Source organism: Delphinus delphis, chromosome 3 (assembly GCF_949987515.2).
Source record: "Delphinus delphis chromosome 3, mDelDel1.2, whole genome shotgun sequence".
Lineage (NCBI taxonomy): Eukaryota > Metazoa > Chordata > Mammalia > Artiodactyla > Delphinidae > Delphinus > Delphinus delphis.
The window spans coordinates 146,592,442-146,613,476 of NC_082685.1; the positions used below are offsets into that span (position 1 = coordinate 146,592,442).

The 21,035-nt window shown below is 37.8% G+C and overlaps 1 protein-coding gene across 1 annotated transcript in view; it reads left to right on the plus strand.

Moving 5' to 3' along the window:
- GOLPH3 (golgi phosphoprotein 3) overlaps nt 1–21,035 on the plus strand; it is a 53,687-nt gene that overhangs the window by 25,423 nt on the left and 7,229 nt on the right. The window contains exons 2-3 of the mRNA XM_060009632.1: nt 10,212–10,343; nt 15,751–15,865. Of these exons, the coding sequence (XP_059865615.1) occupies nt 10,212–10,343; nt 15,751–15,865 (247 nt within the window). The remainder of the gene's footprint in view (nt 1–10,211; nt 10,344–15,750; nt 15,866–21,035) is intronic.

Consider the following 21,035-nt stretch of genomic DNA (forward strand, 5'->3'; position numbering starts at 1 on the left):
ATGTTAAGATATCTATTCCAGTTTCTTTTGATTAGTGTTTCCATGATTTTTTTAAAAATTCATTCTTTTAAACCTGTTTGTGTCTTTGAATCTAAACTGTCTCTTATAGACAGCATAGGTATGGTTAGATCTTTTATCCAGTCTTGGAAACTTTACCTTTGGAGTATTTGATCTAGTCACATTTAATGTGATTATTGATAGAGTTGGATTTACACCAGCCACTGTGCCCTTTGCTTTCTATGTCAAATGTCCTTTTTGTCTCTCTGTTCTGCTCTTACTACCTTCTTTTGTGTTAAATAGAAAATTAAAGTTATACTATTTAAATTTCCTTCCTCCTCCCTTTTTCCCTCCTTCCTTCCCTCCCTCCCTACATACCTATATCCATTTGAGTTTTTTCCTTAGTAGTTGCTCTGTGGATTACAATGTGCATCTTTATCTTACTCTTCTTTAAAGTAATACTCAATTACAGCAAAATACAGAAACTTTGTTCCAATATATCTTCATTTACTACCCCCCCTTGTGCATTATTGTCAGAAATATGTTTATGTGTTATAACCCAAACAATACTGTTTTATACTTACTGTTTTATGCAATCTTTTGCTTTTAAATGAGTTTTTAAAAGCAAAAAGAGAAAATACATAGTCTTCCCTGTTTATTTACCTTTGTATCTATCTTTACTTCATATGGATTTGAAATACTGTCTGATGTTACTTACTTTCAATTAGCAGGACTTGTAAGGCAGACCTGCTAGCAACAAATTCAGCCTTCGTTGATCTGTGAATGTCTTTGTTTCACCTTCATTTCTGAAGGGTAATACTGCTGGGTATAGATTCTTGTTTGATAGTTTGCTTCTTTCAGCACTTTGAGTATGTTATCCTAATGCCTCCTGGTCTCCAGTATTTCTAGTGAGAGGTTATCTGGTAATTGTATTGTTCCTTTATATGTGGTAAGTTGTTTTCTCTTGCTGCTTTCAATATATATTCTCTTTGTTTATGTAACAGTTTGACTGTGATGCATCTAGGTATGGTGATCTCTGTGTTTATCCAGCTTGGAGTTTATTGAACATCTGGATCTTAGATGAATATTTTTCACCAGATTTGTTTTCAGTTGTTATTTTTTCTGCCTTCTCTTTTTGAGACTCCTGTAACTGCTGGGAGGCTTGCTTGAAAATTTTAGTCTCTGAGACTTTCCTTATTTTCTTCATTCTTTTTTCCTTTTGTTCTTTAAATTCAAATTCAAGTTCATTGATTCTTTCTCTCTCATCTCAGATCTACTGTTGAGCTCCTCTAGTAAACTTTTCATTTCAGTTGTACTTAAAAAAAAAAAAAAGTTTATTTATTTATTTTTGACTGCATCAGGTCTTAGTTGCAGCACATGGGATCTTTTGTTGTGGCACATGGGCTTCTCTCTAGTTGTGGTGTGCGCGGGCTCAGTAGTTGTGGCATGGGCTTAGTTGCCCTGAGGCATGTGGAATCTTAGCTCCCTGACCAGGGATGGAACCCATGTCCCCTGCCTTGGAAGGTGGGTTCCCAACCACTTGATCACCAGGGAAGTCCCTCAGTCATACTTTTTTTTTTTTTTTTTCGGTGGTACGCAGGCCTCTCACTGTTGTGTCCTCTCCTGTTGCGGAGCACAGGCTCCGGACGCTCAGGCTCAGCGGCCATGGCTCACGGGCCCAGCCGCTCCGCAGCATGTGGGATCTTCCCGGACCGGGACACGAACCCGTGTCCCCTGCATCGGCAGGCGGACTCTCAACCACTGCACCACCAGGGAAGCCCAGTCATACTTTTTAACTAAAGCATTTCCATCTCTTTACTGAGATTCTGTATTTGATGAATCATTATTTTTCTTAATGAGTCATTGTCATTCTTTCCTTTAAGTCTTTAAATATAGTTTCCTTTAGTTCTTTACCCATTACTTGATAGAATGTCCCTCAGTTTGAATTTGTTTGATATATAAATGCTTATTAATGTGGTCTTAATGCATGTGTGTTTTCTGTCTTTTAAGGTTGGGGCTGTCAGGGTTTCATTTGGATGAGATTAATTGGAATGTGGCACTTAAAGTGTAAGTGTATTTGATAATTGTAAATCCTAATTTGTTCTTTGACAAATTGGTTAGTTGGGTTGATGGGACTGCTGTTTGTTTTCTCTTAAGCAGCTGCCCTTATTGTCATAATCACACTTACTGGTTTTCTAATAGCAACTGAAGGTTACATTTATGCAAATTTGAACTTCTTGGCCACACATAATATTTTTTAGCCTGTGATGAATATTTTAGTTATAGATTCTATACTTGAATTACAAAAACCTTTGCCAGATACCACTGATTTATTATTTCATTAAAGTCCTTCTGGCATTACTAAAAGTCAGTTGCTTGCAAGAACAGAAATCTCCTCCAAGTAGCCTAAGAAAAGGAGACATAGGTGAATCTCATGGAAATAAGGTTTAGGAGTACAGCCCAAAGATACAGGAATGCTTCTGTTGTTAGGATGCCATTCTCTGTGTGTGTCTGTGTGTTCCCTGTGTGTATGTCTTGGTCTGTCTCACATTGTGTGTTCTCTCATTTCTGCTCTCCATATCTCTTGTATATCTTTCTGTTTATCATTGTTGCATTTGTGCAAAATAGCCAGTGGCTTCTGAATCCACATAACCAATTACATCTCCAGTGCCCATGCGCATGTAACTGATCCAGCCTCTGTGGGCCAAGTTCAGATTCCCAGGAGGAAAACTTTAATGTGCACATCCTGGTCCAGTTAGATGTGGCAGAGTACAGTCATCTCTTTCTGTAAAATCTGTAGTTGAGGACAAGTTTTCTAAAAGGGGAATGTGAGCCAAGAGTGGCCTCAGTTAGTACAAATTTTGGATTGAGTTTGGTAGTAAATCCCAAATGTTTTTGGAAAACTGGTATTTTCTTTTGCTGAGGAAAGTCTATGTAGAAAGCCATTTCTGAAACATTGGTCACAACAGAATTCAACATTATAGGTTGTTTTTAGTGATTTCATTTTGAAATACTTTGTGCATAAAAACAGAAACATAGCTGGTAAAATATGAAAACTCCTCTGTGTACCTTGTACATATATTGACACCTAGTAATTATTTTGAATTGTTAGGTGTTTGTAGTTTCAAAGTCTGGGCTCTTTAGGCCTGTTCTGTATGACCTCCCAATTCTGGTTTACTTTGTAGTTCTTTCCTTTCCTTTTCCTTTTCTTTTTTCCTTTTCCCCTCCTTCCCTCCCTTCCTTCCTTTTTTTCTTTCTTTCTTTGGGTATATATTTATTTACTTTTTTTGGAAATATGGTTGATGCACAAAATTATGTTAGTTTTAAGTGTACTACGTAGTGATTTGACATTTTCATATATTATGAAATGATCACCACCTAAGTCTAGTAACCATCTGTCCCCATACAAAATTATTACAATATTACTGACCATATTTCTTATGCTGTATATTATTTATTTAATAAATTTAAGTTTGTATCTCTTATGCCCTTCACCTATTTGTTCCCATCCCCTTCCCCTCCCCCTCCAGCAACCACCTGTTTGTTTTCTGTGTGAGTCTGTTTTCATTTTATTTTGTTTGTCTTATCTTTAGATTCCACATATAACTGAGATTATGTGGTTTTTGTGTTTCTCTGTTTGACCTGTTTCACTTAGTGTAATACCCTCCAAGACCATCCATGTTGCTGCAGATGGCAAAATTTCATTCTTTTTTATGGCTGCGTAGTATTCCACTTTATATATATATATATATATATATATATATATATATGCAGTAATATAATAAAGAAAGACAAAATACTAGAAGTAGTAGAAACTTTCAGTGATATATATATATCACATTTTCTTCATCCATTCATCTGTTGGTAGACACTTAGGTTGCTTCCATATCTTAGCAATTGTAAGTAGTGGTTCTGTGAACATTGGTGTGCATATATATCTTTTTGAATTAGTGTTTCTTTTTTCTGCAAGTAAATATACAGAAGTGAAATTGCCTGATCATACGGCAGTTCCATTTTTAATTTTTTGAGGAACCTCCGTACTGCTTTCCTTAGTGACTCCTACAATTTACAGTCCCACCAACAGTGCACGAGGGTTCCCTTTTCTCCACTTCCTTGCCAACACTTATTATTTCTTGTCTTCTTGATGATAGCCATTCTGGCAGGTGTGAGATGGTATATCTCATTGTGGTTTTGATTTGCATTTCCCTGTTGATTAGTGATGTCGATTATGTCTTCATGAGTCTGTTGGCCCTCTGTATGTTTTCCTTGGAAAAAATGTTTACACAGGTCTTCTGCCCACTTTTTTTTTTTCTTTTTTCCAGTACGGGGGCCTCTCACTGTTGTGGCCTCTCCCGTTGCGGAGCACAGGCTCCGGACACGCAGGCTCAGCGGCCATGGCTCACGGGCCCAGCTGCTCCGCGGCATGTGGGATCTTCCCGGACCGGGGCACGGAGCCGTGTCCCCTGCATCGGCAGGCGGACTCTCAACCACTGCGCCACCAGGGAAGCCCCCTGCCCACTTTTTAATTGGGTTGTTTCTCGTTGTTTTGATGTTGACTTGTATAAATTCTTCGTATATTTTGGATATTAACTTCTTATCAGATATATCATTTGCAAATATATCCCATATAAGTAGGCTGTCTTTTTTTTTTTAATAAGTAAAGCACCTTTTTTTTAGATTTTATTTTTGGGTGTGTTGGGTCTTCGTTGCTGCACGCGGGCTTTCTCTAGTTGTGGCAAGCAGGGGCTACTCTTCGTTGCAGTGCGTGGGCTTCTCATTGCGGTGGCTTATCTTGTTGCGGAGCATGGCCTCTAGGCCTGCGGGCTTCAGTAGTTGCAGCACACGGGCTCAGTAGTTGCAGCATGTGGACCCTAGAGCGCACAGTCTTCAGTAGTTGTGGGTTTTATATGTTAATACAGAAGGGTTTTATGTATTAATACATATAAACATTCTCTATGCATATATGTTTATATAATTTCAAATTAGGGTCATACCTTATATATACTATTTTGTACCTGTTTTTCATGTTTTATTTATATATATATCATGTTCTGTATTTTTTATTCTGTGCTTACATTTTATTTTTTATATGAGTGCGTGTGTTTATGTTCTAGGAAGGAAAATCACATAATACTTTTGGTTGTATACCTCTTATGATACTTGTACACTATGTTTTAAATATTTTATTGCAGGTGGCCAGGCTTTCGAGTTCAATCTTAAACAACAAACGTCCTCTGGTTAAATATTCTGGAGCTCGTAACCTGAATGATGAGAACTCAGTGTTTGCATATTTAGGGGCCCAGTGAGCATTTCCCTTTTCTCCTATTCACGTTGAGCCACTTGAGAAGAAAAGGGAATCAGGCAAATAGAGATCCAAATAAATGTTATCTTATCACTGAGAAGAAGTTGTGTTGGAGGTTGTTGCTTAGATCTGCAGCAACATCAGGTTTCATGTATGTAGTCTCTGTCCCCTAAGTTTAGATCTTGGAACTGCCCACTGAGGGAAGGATTGTGTCTGCAGAGCTTGTCCCTCGTATCGTTGCCTCATTTGTTACTGTACCATTCATTCCTTTTACTTAGCTCCTTGCTTCGGAGTGGCATACTATATGATAAAGGTCATTTATCCCAGTTTAAGTTACAAGCTTCTCTTGAGGTCTGCCTAAAGGTTGGCCATTTGTCTGAGTGTCTGATGCGGAGTATTACCAACAACGTAAGATTGATTGGAGCACTCTGTAGTCAGTTTAGTTGGCTCTCCATTGGGAAAGTCTCCACCTACCTGGTTATTATTAGTTGTTATTATTAAAGTAGATTGTTGGTGAAAGGTAAGTAGAGGTGCTTTGCATTAGTTTCCAGGGCCTTCTGAGTCCCTGTCTCTTGTGTTCTGTTCTTGGTTTTGTTGGAGGCTTGTGAGCTGCACATGGTATGACTTTTGAATGTTCCTGTTTTGATTTTCTAGCAGCGCAACTCACCGGGAAAACCATATTAGGGTCTTAATGCACCCATTTATTCTTGCATGTTTCCCCTTGTTTTGGACCCATGAACCTAATGAAATCATGTTTCTCTGGATTCTGTGAGGGCAGTGTATGATCCACCTCTATTTGGCATATCTCTGCCTCTCCCATTCTATTTTAGGAATAGGAGCTGGTTCTGATCATAATCTTGAACTTGTAGGGCCCCAAAATAGTTTTTTTTTTTGGTGGTTGTCCAGCCTCCATCAGGACCCAGTTGAGTCTTCTACAGTGAGTGGGGGACATCCTCAAGATCCTGTGGCTACTGGTACTCCCAGCACAGTGCTGCTTCTTCATCAGTAAGTTGATTGCCTGGCCAGTGGTTCTCCCTTGGTGTGACCCTGAACTTTGAGCACTAGTACCCTGTCCTTGGACTAACCTGGGATATGAAGCTATTTCCTCCATCACTGGTGGTAGAATCTCATACCCATTGGGGGGTCTGAAATGATTATTGGCTTCCAAGCACAAGAGCTGTGCAGTGTCACTGAATACATAGTCATAATTTGTTATAATGATCATCATTGCTATTTCTTTCTTTCTTTTTTCGGCCTTGCCGTGCAGCTTGTGGGATCCTAGTTCCCAGACCAGGGCTTGAACCCAGGCCCACGGCAGTGAAGGCACTGAGTCTTAACCATTGGACTGCCAGGGAATTCCCCATCATTGCTATTTCTTTACTCTCTCACAGTATGGTTGCACACGTAGCTAGTTGTGCTTTTGAACCAAATCGTAAACTGCTTGATACTGTCAGGTCTTCCTCACCTATTTTAACCATCTTTTTAAATGTGGCTGGCTTGCCTTTTTCACAGATAGGGTTTAAGATTTTTACTGGGGCATAAACACATTCATGCCCTGAACATATAACCATCCTGTTTAGACTGCAGCTTCTTGAAATTGTTTCAGGGAGTAGTGGTTTATCTGAGGACAAAATCCTCTGGGCAGTGTGGTTGTTACTGACCTGCTCTTATAAAATCTTTTCCACTGAGAAGTCAGGTGGATTGATGGCATGCCTGGGTCTGGATGTTCAGTCACCCAATCTTGTACCAAGTTTTAAGATGCCCAGTAACTGACATGGTAGGCTCTAGTTCATCATTACACAGCTGGGCACCTGTGAGGCCTATGCCACCTGTCTCTTCCCTCTTCCATGGGTTAAGGTTAGCTCAGTAGTTACAATACCATATTTCCTTTAATCTAAGGTACCATCTATTTTAAAATGCATCCCAATATCAGAGATAAAACTTTTTCCCTCAGTTTTATTGAGAGGTAATTGACATGCATCACTATATAAATTTAAAGTGTACAGTATGATGGTTTGGTTTACATATGCAGCCATACTTTATTTTATTGTGCTTCACAGATATTGTATGTTTTACAAATTGAAGGTTTGTGGCAATGCTGCGTAGTCACATGATGGTTAGCATTTTTTAGCAATAAGGTATTTTTAAATAAAGGTATATACTTTTTTTTAAGACATAATGCTATTGCACACTTAATAGGCTACAGTATAGTTTGAATATAACTTTTATATACACTAGGAAACCAAAACATTTGTGTTACTTGCTTTATTGTGATATTGGCTTTCTTGTGGTAGTCTGGAACCAAACCTGTGTTATCTCCGAGGCATGCCTGTATCATGAAATGATTACCACAGTAGGTTTAGCATCCGTGATCTCATATGGAGATACTAAACTTCTAAAATATATGTTTGGGGATCGATGAGATCTAGTTTTAAGGTTACCACTAGAGATTAAAAGATGTAAGGGCTCTTTAGCACTTGGCAAGGCCTAAGCTGGTGCTCTGGCTTCTCAGTAGTTCTGCTCACATGCGTTGTGACATGGATTCACTGCAAAATCTTGCTGGCCTAGGTCATGACCAGATTCACTTGACGCTTTTCCAACATACTGCTTTCCCTCTAATAGACATAATTCTTAAGGATGGCGTTGTCATTTTATCCAGTAATACCGTAAAATCTTTTAATTTAACACTGCCCTTTTTAGTACCCTTTCTCCCCCGCCTCCTACCTCCTGCAACTTGCTTAATTCCTGATCCTACTTTTATGGTGCAGATTTTAGCAGGTGTCATCAACATGCTGGCCTGTTCTGTTGCTTGGTATGGCTTTTTTGTTTTGTTTTTAATTAATTTATTTGTTTTTGGCTGTGTTGGGTCTTTGTTGCTGCGCTCGGGCTTTCTCTAGTTGCGACGAGCGGGGGCTACTCTTCCTTGTGGTGCGCGGGCTTCTCGTTGTGATGGCTTCTCTTGTTGCAGAGCGCGGGCTCTAGGAGCGCAGGCTTCAGTAGTTGTAGCTCGTGAGCTCTAGAGCGCAGGCTCAGTAGTTGTGGCGCACGGGCTTCATTGCTCCGCTGCATGTGGGATCTTCCTGGACCAGGGCTCGAACCCGTGTCCGCTGCATTGGCAGGTGGATTCTTAACCACTGCGCCACCAGGGAAGCCCCTTGGTGTGGCTTTGATGGCTTCATTTATTTTTGGAATATTGCTCATGTGTCCCAGAAGCTTTGCTACAGAACTGTATGCGCCCATTTGTCTATTTTCCCACATGAAATCAATTCTGTTTAAGCATCTGTCTTTTTATGGTAATGCCCAAAAGCCGTTCATTAAATGTAAAACTTTGAAGTCTGTTATTAAAGACTCCATTTTGCTAACATCTCTGGGTTGCCATTACTCTGAGAGCAATTGAGGCTGAGGTGTATTTCGTTCTCTGCTAGCAAATGTAAGCTTCTAATGAGTACTGTTCATCTGAAATTTCCAGGCTGCAGAGACAGGGCATGGTCCTGTCTACATCCATCACTGTTTTATGAGGTGTACTCTATTGTTTATAGTTTTTAGAGGCTCACCTAGGAACTCTGTCTGTACGTCCAGGCCAATTGAAGCCCGATAGCTGTAACTTTGATTTTATGTGAATCCATTCCTAGGCTTCCTAGGGCTTTAATTGTTTTGGATGGATACAGAAGCCATCGATTGTACCTGATGTCTGTAAGTTATTGGTCTTATTAACCACTTAGCTAATATCTGGCAGTCTTAATTTAATCAGATCGCTAACACTTAGGTTTAAAAGGATTCCCTCAAATCTAGTCAGTGTTTGCTTTCCCTGCCTCACATTTAAATCTCCCTCTTTGAATTGATATTTTTATCTCCTTGTGTCTCCCTTCATCCAAATTTTTATTTTCCCAAAGCCTTCATTCTCAGAAGTGGTAGCTTTGTCATTTAAGTCCTTGTGTCAGTGGTGAAGTCCCATGGACCCTGATGGTCAGTCATCTTCTTAAATACAAGCTGACCACCATGACCTGGCAATGTACCAAGACTGACCTCAAGAAAGTACCGAAACCAAGGGTCTAGGCCTCCCTATTCCTGGTCCTCCATTCTTCAAAGAATCCATTGACCTGTTCTCCCTCCCATCAAAATTATATGTTACCTTGTTCTGAGCCTTAACCAGAACCAGTTATCACTTCTGCTTTCTCTTCAGAGTTGGGCACTTTAATAGCTGGCAACTCTGCTGGCACAGTTCATGGCTTCATAATTTGGACAGTCCCAGTTATTAGCTCCCAAAGAGTGCCCTGACTTTTATCTGGTGATGCCTGTTTCACTTGAGAATTCCCAGATCCCTGGCTGTCTATCAATCTCATTCTGTCTGGCTGTTTTTCCACCTTGGACGTTGCCCTTAAATTTCTCTTGGTGGGGTGGGGGAATCCGATCGCTTTACAGTTTGTTATTCAGAACTTTAGGCATGGCCCCGTATGTAAGTTTTCTGATACATTCTTCCAAATTTAACCTTGTATTTTTATTGCAAACAGCATTGAACGATGTTCTAATTCTCCATGAGGCTACATTGGGCTAGATTATTTTTCCTGAGCTTCTTAATTTGCCCACGTATACTAGTAATAAACGACTATAATCTAAGGTTAACTGAGTGGGTGAGCCCTGTTGCCTGCGATCTGAAAGAGCCTAATTAGCACATAACTTAGTGAGTTCCAAAGTTATTTGTTGTTTATCTACATGTAAGGAAAGTGGTGAAAAGACAGTAAATCCCTGAAAATCCTAGTTTAATAATGTATAGTAACTATTTTTTCAGTATTTTAATTATGGAAAGACATGCAAGGTAAAAGGCACAAGAAATAACTTTGGCTAAAAAGTGATTCTGTTCTTGACTCTGAGTTCAAAGTAAATTAGCTCTTTTGTTTTCTTTTTTAAATAGGGTTACACATCATTTTGGAATGACTGTATATCATCTGGATTACGTGGCTGTATGTTAATTGAATTAGCATTGAGAGGAAGGTTACAGCTAGAGGCTTGTGGAATGAGACGTAAAAGTCTGTTAACAAGAAAGGTAAGAGGGGGCCTATATAACATCTCCTTTTTAAAGAGTTTGTGCTGCCTAAAAATGAAGACTGTTTCTACTAATAGTTTTCTTTTTTATTGAAGTATAGTTGATTTATTATGTTGTGTTAATTTCTGCTCACAGCAAAGTGATTCAGTTATACATATACATGCATTTTTAAAAATATTCTTTTCCATTATGGCTTATCACAGTATATTGAATATAATTCCCTGTGCTATACAGTAGAACCTTGTTGTTTACTAATAGCTTTCAAAAATTAAAGAAGAGAAGTTGATTTTAAAGTTAAGTCTTTATTGAATCATGTTTCCATATCTTTTCTTGCATCCTTGGGTTTTTGGTTCTTTGCGCATAATGAGTAATGTAATTCATTGTTAGGATCACTGGCCATTGCATCCTATATATTCAGAAAGACTCCAGACTTTATTTGCTGCTCCTGAAAGCCATGATTTGGAAAACTTGACGTAACTACTCAAAAGTGGTATTGTGCAAATTAACTGTCCATAGGCTGTTGATCTTTTTGCCAGAATACAAGTAGGTTTCACATCTCTGCCTCTCCACTGTGAAGGTCTGTGTTAATAGAGGTATTATTGACTAGTTTTTAGAATTTCTAACTTTAACCTCAATCTAAAATATTCAAGACTCTTTCTCTTCTAGTCTGTCATTGTTTCTTGGGGGACGTGGGGTGTTTCAAAGCTATTTTTTCCTAAATACACTGTCTTATAATGAAATCCAAAAAGTTTTAGGTGAAAACAACATTTTTTGATTGAAATGCCAGAGAGAGTAATAATCCTATAGGAAAGAAAGAAATGTATTCTGGAAGATTGTATGCAAGGTAAACACGGTATGGCAGAAAATATTCCTCGTGGAATATTAAAATTAAATCTAGTCATTTAGAGTCAAATGAGCTGGCATGAGATTAGTTTTGAAGTTACTGTTTTAGATATCTATGTCATAAAGCAGAATAAAATTTTTATTTGTTTTACTGTGCAACCATAGATTTATGGAGGACAGAAACCTTAAGAATTTGTCATTATAATTATCAATGAAATATACACATTGGTTACTACTAATAGTAGAAATTATAGGTAATTTTACATTAATGTTATGGAGCCCTGACCTAAAGTGAAAAGATTTTGATACTGTTTATTTGGGTTTTTTTGGAACAGAAACCAGTTTTGTGTTGATTATCAACAAATTATTTGCTCTTTCGTTCATTTATTCATTCATCATTTATTTATTTAGTGCTTAAGTCTTCTATCCATTGTGCCTGACTCTGGGGATACATTGGAGACCAAGAGACACATGTTCCCTGCCTGCATGGGCTTTTTACTTCAATCTACCTGTTTGTATGATCTTAACTAGGCAGTTGATAGTCTTTTGGGAAAATACTGCAATATGATTTAATCTATTCATTTAAAAATAATGATTGATTATATTAAGATAATACATATATGATAGTTATAAAATCAAATTGTACTTAAAGACTTACAAAAAAAAAAATAGCAATCTTCTACCTGCCCTTCCCCACTCCTTAGTCTTGTATCTGGGCGGCAGCCATTCTCAGTCCTTGTATTAGTTTTGTAAGGCTGCCTTAGCAAATTACCACAGACTTGGTTGTTTGAAACAACAGACATTAATTCTCTTTACAGTTCTGGAGGCCACAATGTGCTGTTCCTTGCCTCTTCTAGCCTCTGATGGCTTTGAGGCTTTCCTTGGCTTCTGGCTGCATCTCTCTCTGTCCTCTGTTTTTACATCACCCTCTCCTTTGTATGTCACTCATAAGGACACTTTCATTGCATGTCGGGGCTCATCTGGATAATCCAGGACAATCTCATCTCCAGATCTGATTTCACTTAATTTTATCTACAAAGATTTATTGGGGATTAGATTCTGGGGGTTAGGACATGAACACCTTTTGGGGGTCACCATTCAGCTTGCTACAGTTTTCACTTACTTGGGCATTTACCTCCATATTTCTAAATAAGCTTATACTGCCATTTCTTGATAAATCAGTTGGAGATGCTCTTTACTTACTTACATCTATTACTTAAAATATATGGATATTTGCGGGCCTTCCGTGGTGCCGCAGTGGTTAAGAATCTGCCTGCCAAGGCAGGGAACACGGGTTCGAGCCCTGGTCCAGGAAGATCCCACATGCCGCAGAGCAACTAAGCCCGTGTGCCACAACTACTGAGCCTGCGCTCTAGAGCCTGCGAGCCACGACTACTGAGCCCACGCGCCTAGAGCCCATGCTCCGCAACAAGAGAAGCCACCGCAATGAGAAGCCTGCGCACCACAATGAAGAGCAGCCCCCGCTCGCCACAACTAGAGAAAGCCCGTGCACAGCAATGAAGACCCAGTGCAGCCAAAAGAAATAGATGAATATTTGGCTCTCTTACATACCACTTTTTACCCCTACCTTTCAATCTTCCTAATAGAGTTATATCATCATTTTTGGCAAAACAGTAATGATTATTTTATATTGTTACAACTATATTAATACTGTTTTCTGTAGAGTTAAGTTATATCCTGTGATTTCCTTTCTTAGGTAGTTTTGTTTTTTTCTAGAGTTAATCCCTTTTTTTAAAGTTTTCTATGTAGCTCTCCTTTTTTCTTACATGCTCCATCAGAGAAAAGTTAGATTATTAATTTTCAAATGTTCATATACATCAGATAACTCCATTAAAATTTGCCTGTGTTCCAGTCTGGACTGGTTATGCTTTGGTTCTACTGGGACTTCCTGTCACTTTTTTTTTTTACTGCTTTCAGCCCCCTGTTTTCTGGATCTAATGTTTTCTTCCACCCTTGTGGGAGGAAAATGTTTTGAGACTTTGCATGCCTGAAAATTCCTTTATTGTACCATATTTCTGTTTGACAGATTGGCTGGGAATAGAATGTTAGATTTTTCCCACAGAATTTTTAAGGCATTTCCCCATTGTCCTCTAGTATACAGAGTTGCTGTTAGAGTCTGATGCCCTTCTGATTGTCAATCTCTGTATGATACCTGGTTTTTCTTCTCTGGAAGCATTTAAGATCTTCTGTTTATCTCTAGTGTTCTGAAATTGTATGATATGCCTTGATGTGGGTCTTTTAAAATTCACTATGCTTGGGCTTCTTCAATCCAGAAATGTGTGTCTTTTGATTTTGGAAAGTTTTATTTCTTGTATCTTCACTCTGTTTCTAGAACTGTATAAGGTGGAGTGGACCTCTTGGCTGTTCTTTATTTTCTTTCTGATTTTTATGTTATTTTTCTTTCTGGTTTGTTTCCTAGCTTTTTTGGGATATAATTGACATTCTCTTGGTCTCTCTTACCTTTTAATCTGTTGAGTTTTTTATTGTGGCTTTCATGTTTTTGATTTCCAGGAACCGTTTTCTGTATCGTGGCTTCTTATTCTTCTTGTTTTATGGATGTAAGATTTTCTTTTAAATCCCTGAGGATATTACTGCTCTTTTGAGAATTTTCTTTATCTGTGTTACCTGTTTCTTCAGTTCTTATTTTCTCTTTTGGTCTCTTCCTTGTTGAAGACTTTCAAGTGTCTTGTCATCCTTGGTTATTTGTTTATATTTAAGAATGAGGCTTGTCCTCCAAGAAGAAAAACCCTAAATATAAATTATATGTGTGGGCAGGAATATTTACTAGTGGGCCACACATTGTTGGATTTTGTTAAGGAGTTGGAACTTGCTGTGAGTTATTGAAGAATTTTAAGCAGAAGCTGGAATGTCATGCTAAGATTTACCTTTAGAAAGATCAGTGAGGAGTATGGATTGAAAAAGGCTAAAACTAGTTCAGGGAAGCTAGTTGGGAAACTTAATCCAAGGAAAGTTAATCAGATTAGGTAGATTAGAATGATTGCAGAGGTGATGGAGAAAAATAGTCCATCTGAGAGAGATTTGGGGGGCAGAATTTCATAAGAAAAGAGATCCAACTCTACCCAGCTTATTGTCACCGTGATACCATTCTCAAAGGGGTGGGCATGCACTGGGTGTTGAGGCCAGATGGAAGTAGATTTAGGGAGTAAGTGAGAAGTAAGAAGTGGTGGCATGACCATAGCATATAGACATACAACTTTTTCTCCCAAAGTTCTCCTTTCTTTTTTCTTATTTTCTCTGACCCCCTACTAAAAGCATGGTCTAGAATAGTACTTTCCAATCAAACTCTGTGATGATGAAGATGTTCTATATCTGCACTGTCCAGGATGGTAGCCACTAGCCATATGTGGCTATGAGCCAGACACTTGAAATGTGGTTAGTGCAAATTGAGACATTCTGTAAATAAAAACACACTGGATGTTTGAAGACTTACTATGGAAAAATAAGAAAAAAAAAAAAACAGTCTCAATTTAAAAATATTTATTACATGTCAGTATTTTGGCTATGGTGGGTTAAATCAGACATACTAAAATTAATTTTCCCTGTTTTCATTTTTTAAAATATAACTACTAAAAATTTTTAAAATAGATTTGTGCCATGTATTTCTGGTTCTAATTATATTTCCATTGGGTCATGTTGTCTCAGATACTGTATTTTTTTTTAACCTTTCATAAGATTGAGCAAAAAGGAAAGGACGTATTGTCAAGGACAAGTTTGAGGGAAGACTCCCATTTTTAAAATAATACTGTTAAATTTCATAACATTTTAACAGGTAATGTAAAGTAATATAACAAATTCAACTTTGATATTATAGAATTTCAACCAGAAATTTGTTTAGCCAAGAACATTATTGAAGGCTATAAAGATCTAGTACTTGGTTAAAGCAGTGTAGCGTTTTCTTCTCTTATACCCTACCTCTGGTTTTTCTGCTCTTAAAGTGCTTAACTTAAAGTTTGGTAGTATTTAAAAATTTTATGTAATCAGAACTATTGGTATTTTCAAGGATTCTGCTTGTTGTCACAATTTTGAGAAAACTTTCTTATCCCCTCAATTATATTTCATATTTAAATCTTCATCTTTTATTGTGGTATAAGCTCTGGGGAGCCAGTTGTTTTATTATAGCTATTGAAAAATTAATTTCTCTACTGATGTGAAATGCCACCTTTATTCTATATTCAATTCTTATGTATAATTGAGTCTGTTTCTATAACTAATAAATGTTTAAAAAATGAATTTCTGGATCAGATAGCCCAAGGTTTAGCAGTAAATGGAATTCCGATGAGTATAAACTGTTCTACCATTTTGCTTTCCTAATTATTGCACAGTAGCTAAATTTTCGTTCATGATTGTGGCTAATCTGGTTAGGTTAAATATTGGATTTCCTTAGTATGGAATTAGTTTAAAATCTGAACTTCGATACTGTATGAACACTTGGGGCTTTAAGCGTAATGAAGTGTTTGCATAATTAAGTTTTTTGTTTAGAAAGATCAAGTAGATCATGTGATTCTTGTTGATTACATTTTAGGTGATTTGTAAGTCAGATGCTCCAACAGGGGATGTTCTTCTTGATGAAGCTCTAAAGCACGTTAAGGAGACTCAGCCTCCAGAAACGGTCCAGAACTGGATTGAATTACTTAGTGGTAAGCTTCTGTGTATAAACTAAAAACTGAATTCTCTGAGAGATTTTTGTAAAAGTTTAAAATCCTTTTGAAAGGAACTTAGACAAAATAGCCAAAAGCTTGTTTAGTTAGTTAGGCAATCTTGAAAGTTAATCAGTCACTAAATAGGGAAAATAGTGGTTTTTAAAATTTCATCCCCTTTAACAAAACTGAGCAGATGTGAATCAGATATAGTGTACTTCCTTAGCTTCCTTAGCTCCTGTCATTCTTTGTCAAAATTACTTCATGCTGCCTTATTCTGGATAGGCTAGGTTAAGCTGTGGTAACAGACAACCCTAAAACCTCAGTGGCTTAAAACAACAGTTTACTTCTCACTCATACTGTAAGTCAGTCACAGGCCACTTCATTCTCACCTTGGCAGCTGGGCAGATGGAGCTGCCACCATCTGGAGCACTGTCAGTCACTAGTGTAAAGGAAAGAAGAGAATAACAGATCACCCAGGCTCTTAAATTTCTGCTCAGAAATGACGTGTGGTGCAGGTTTCATTGGTCAGAGCAAGTCACATGGCCTCCCCTAACTTTAGAGAGATAGGAAGTGCAGCTGTAGGAAGGAACACTTACTTGGTTGATAGCACTAATGACTACATTTATTTTAAAGTTACTTGTGTATTTGTCTAATCTTCTAGATAGTAAACTCCTGGAGTATAGGACCTGAGTTAGCTTGTTGTTCCTCTGTACTGTTATATAAAACATAGCTTCTGCATACATCTATGCTCATTTCATTTCATGTTCAAATATATTGCTTTTTAGACTGTTTTAAAAACGTTTGGAGGTTGTCAGAGTTTGGTAATTAACATGTCATTTTTCTCACTTATAAATAGAGTTTCTAAAGTAATAGTTGTATTATGAAGATATTCTTATATCAGTAAAAGATTGAGTTTTGCGTGTTTGTTTATTTATAATGTGAATACACATATTCCAAACTTAGATAGTAGGACAATAAATGGGCACTTTATACTATGGCAGGGTTCATTCTTCCTTCTTATTGGTAGAGAACATAAGCTTATTCACAAGTTTGTCTTGATGATTTTTTTTTTTTTTTTTTTTTTGCGGTATGCGGGCCTCTCACTGTTGTGGCCTCGCCCATTGTGGAGCACAGGCTCTGGACGCGCAGGCTCAGCGGCCATGGCTCACGGGCCCAGCCGCTCCACGGCATGTGGGATCTTCCCAGACCGGGGCACGAACCCGTGTCCCCTGCATCGGCAGGCGGACTCTCAACCACTGCACCGCCAGGGAAGCCCTGTCTTGATAATTTTGAGGGTTTTTTTTTGACCACCCTTTTGTAGATCTGCTGATAACTTTTTACCTCATTGAGTAAGAGAAACTTTAATGTGACCCTCTTTCCTTCTTTGTGGTTGTGATATTGATGTCATCTTCAATTACAATTTTTTTGTAGGAAATCTTTTAAAATTACTTTACCCATTTGATGAAAGTTTGTTTGGTTAAAGCTAGGTAGTTACTCGGCACATACCAAAACTGTATGTCACAGTGCTCAGAACATTGTCAGCCCTCTTTGGGTGAGCCTTCCACCTATTCAGCAAACTGTGGCCAGCTGACAAAGACTCAGTGAGGGTATGATGTTAACTCCATATGTTAAATATTAGCAAATATGATTTTTTTGAGATAAAAATAGGAGTGCTAGTACCTTCTAACTGATGGATCATTTCTGCACTCTCTGGAGTTCACTGGCCTAAGCAGTCTTTGTGTTGTGCTCACGTTGTGCTGCTGTTGTTGGCCATTACCACTTCCGGTGGTGCAAATTAGAATTTGTAATTAGGTTCTCAGCTGACCAAAAGGAGGGTTTCTCAAGTTGTATTTACTTTTTTGGGAGGTAAGTCAGGTAAGTCAGAGTGCTAAAGTTCTTTTTATGGAATATAGTTTGTCTTGCCTTAACGTCAATGTTTTTGATACCACTTTGGTGCCACTTAGCACGTGGAGGTGTTTTCAGATGCTTCATCCATCAACAGTCTCTTTATCTTACATCATACATGTTAATGGCACATTGGGATTTGGGTTAATAATATATCTTAGACCACTGGATTTCCTTTGTTATGTACGCATGGTACACAGGGAGTATAGCTTGTAAAGAGTTGAATCTCACCGTTTAAGGTGGCTGTATATGTCTTAAACTTTACCGGTTACGTAACATTTTATGCATGTAGCTTATCCAGTACTCAATGTGTATGATAAATGAAAGTGGTTTTCAACTTGAGCTGTGTGCGCTGTTCTCACTTGGTTGAGTGAAAGGAGGGCAGACGTCTATAAGCTTTTCTCAAAAGTATTAAATATAATTAAGATTTTGTGAAACAGAGTGTCCATTTGAGTTAGGAATTTGTGTAAACCAAGAAGCTAATACTAAGAAAGTGGTTTTTAAATTTTTTTAAACAACATCCTGTGAAGTTTAGGATGGCTGTACATGCCAAAATATCACCTATAGCACTTTGGTTGCATGTTCCTGATGTGTAATAGGAATGACCTGTAATTTCAGCGTAAAAGAAAGGAATCTGGAGTGGGAGAAGGAGAAAAAAGCACATTTCTTTTAAATTAAGAAAATATCTACTTCCCACCTAGTTAAAGTAGTGCTAGTGCTTGCTGGTTTTTAATAAAAAATTGTATCCAACCTAACACCATTTTAACCATTTTTAAGTGTTCAGTTCTGTGGGTCAGTTTGTTAATTTAAAATTTTTTAGTTGCTTCAAAATAATGAGTGGTATCTAATATCAGTTATTGCAGCAATGCTGTTGTAGGTACTATGAAACTTAAAAAGAAGTGCTTCCATACTAAAAGAATCTTAAAATTCATTTGAAGAACAGTTGTATATTTCTATCTATCTATTTATTTATTTAGGCTGCGCTGGGTCTTCGTTGAGGCATGCAGGATCTTTAGTTGCAGCATGCATGCCGGATCTAGTTCCCCGACTAGGGATCAAACCGGGGCCCCCTGCAATTGGGAGTGTGGAGTCTTACCCACTGGACCACTAGGGAAGTCCCCAGTTGTGTATTTCTAATAACAGATTAATAACAGATTAGAGTTTAACAGTATGGTTCTCTGAAAGTGCAGTAGCCCAGAGAAAAGAAATCCTTGGGAGCTTTAGTAGTTGGAGGAAGTGGAACTTGGATTGGGCCTTTGAAAGGTAAAAATGAGACAGAAAGTAGGAAGTGTTCCTGTTCAGAGGGATTAGAGGGGGTGGTAAAATTGGTGGACCTATCCTTACACAGTTAAGTCTGTACTTGTTACTAGGTTTTCAAAACTATGTATTGTACTGTATTGTTGAGGGATACGTGCATAGGTGGTGAGACTATATGTAAAGAAAAAAGAATGATTAACCTAAGTTTGTTTGGTGGTTACCTCTGAGGCAGAGAAGACACAAGGGAAGCATCTAAGGTCTTGATGAAGCTTTCTTCTTTACCTGGGGTGGGAGGATGCATACCCAGGGGTTCATCTTACCGTTATTTACAGTGTGCATATATACATGTTAAAATTACTGATATTTAAATATTACTTATATATCTTGTTAATTTAAAAAAATTAATAAATATGTGTATTTGAGACAAAGAGTAAAAAGTTTAAAGACTACTTTTCTGTTTTCAAGAATAGTATTTTTTGCTTTCTGAAGTCGTAAGACATGTAATTGATCAGTTTGGTCACAAGATGTCGCTAGACTGCCAAATATATGAACAAAGCTGCTTTTTTTTTTTTTTTTGTAACATGTCAAGGAAGATGGAAGTTTTTTGTAGTGAAGTTATTTAGGTGCCTGCCAGTATGTCATTTTCACTGAAATAATTGTTGGGCAGTGGGATATAAATAACCTTTGAAGAACTTTTCCTCTCCGTATATACTTCTCACAGTTGCCTTTATAAAAGAGTTAACTATAAATAAATTCTATACATTAAAAATTTGCTTGTATAACTTATAAAGTCTTTTTTGCATAGTGAGTAACTTAGGATGAATGACAATATGGATCACAGTAACATCTTTTAATCTAGAATTTTGAACATTATTCCTCCATTGGGGGTTTGTTACAGTATATTTAAAAGATATTCAACATTCTGCTTAAATTGAAGCAGCTAAATCTTTTAGTAGATAGTATAGGTTAAACCTTTATTGTATCTTCTCTTCACTTAACCAACTCCCCTCCTCCCACCCCAGTTTATACTGTTGTCTTAAGTATGCTAATAATCTCAGGGGTAACTTTATTCTTTGGATTTAGATTAATTTGGTTCTTTTAAAATAAAAGACAGACGTGTAAATCAACTAAAATAAAAAAAATTTAAAAACAAAAGCCCAAATAGAAAAAAATAAAATAAAAGGCAGAAATGTCAGGATGCCAAGACACTTTGACCACTCAGTTATTTATTTATTTATTTTTGTTTGTTTATATTTGGCTGCATCAGGTCTTTGTTGCTGTGCACGGGCTTTCTCTAGTTGCAGCGAGCAGGGGCTACTCTTCATTGTGGTGCACAGGCTTCTCATTGTGGTGGCTTCTCTTGACGCACAGCACGGGCTCTAGGCGCGTGGGCTTTAGTAGTTGTGGCGCATGGGCTTAGTTGCTCCGCGGCATCTGAGATCTTCCTGGACCAGGGCTCGAACCCGTATCCCCTGCATTGGCAGGTGGATTCTTAACCACTGTACCACCAGGGAAGTCCCACCACTCTTATTTTATTGTACCTTTTTTGGGGTGTTCAAAATAGTATCAAACAACATTTACATATTACCCATACTGATTCAGCTTTCTGCTTATGGGATTTTTTCATTTTTAAAAAATATCTGAGGAAAGCTGAATAACATTTTTGTTGGAGTGGGCACACAAGATTTGCCCTTTTCCAGGGAACTGCATCAAAAGATGATGTCTGAGTCCTTTTTTGTTAACTTCCTCCGAGGCAGAAATGATTGCCCATAAGAAGGTCCAGTCATAAATGGAACACATTATTTGAAGGTTGGTCTGTGTTCAGGCTCTGCTCTTTCTTAGTAGCAACACTAAACTAAGGTAGCATATTTTGGATTTGAGGAACTTGTCACAGGAACTTTGTAATAAGCATTACTTGTTCTGTTGGGTGCAGTATGTACGATTTAATTGTGGATAAGGTGTGGATAAACCTTATTAGCATGACTTCAGTACAATAGACAGTAAG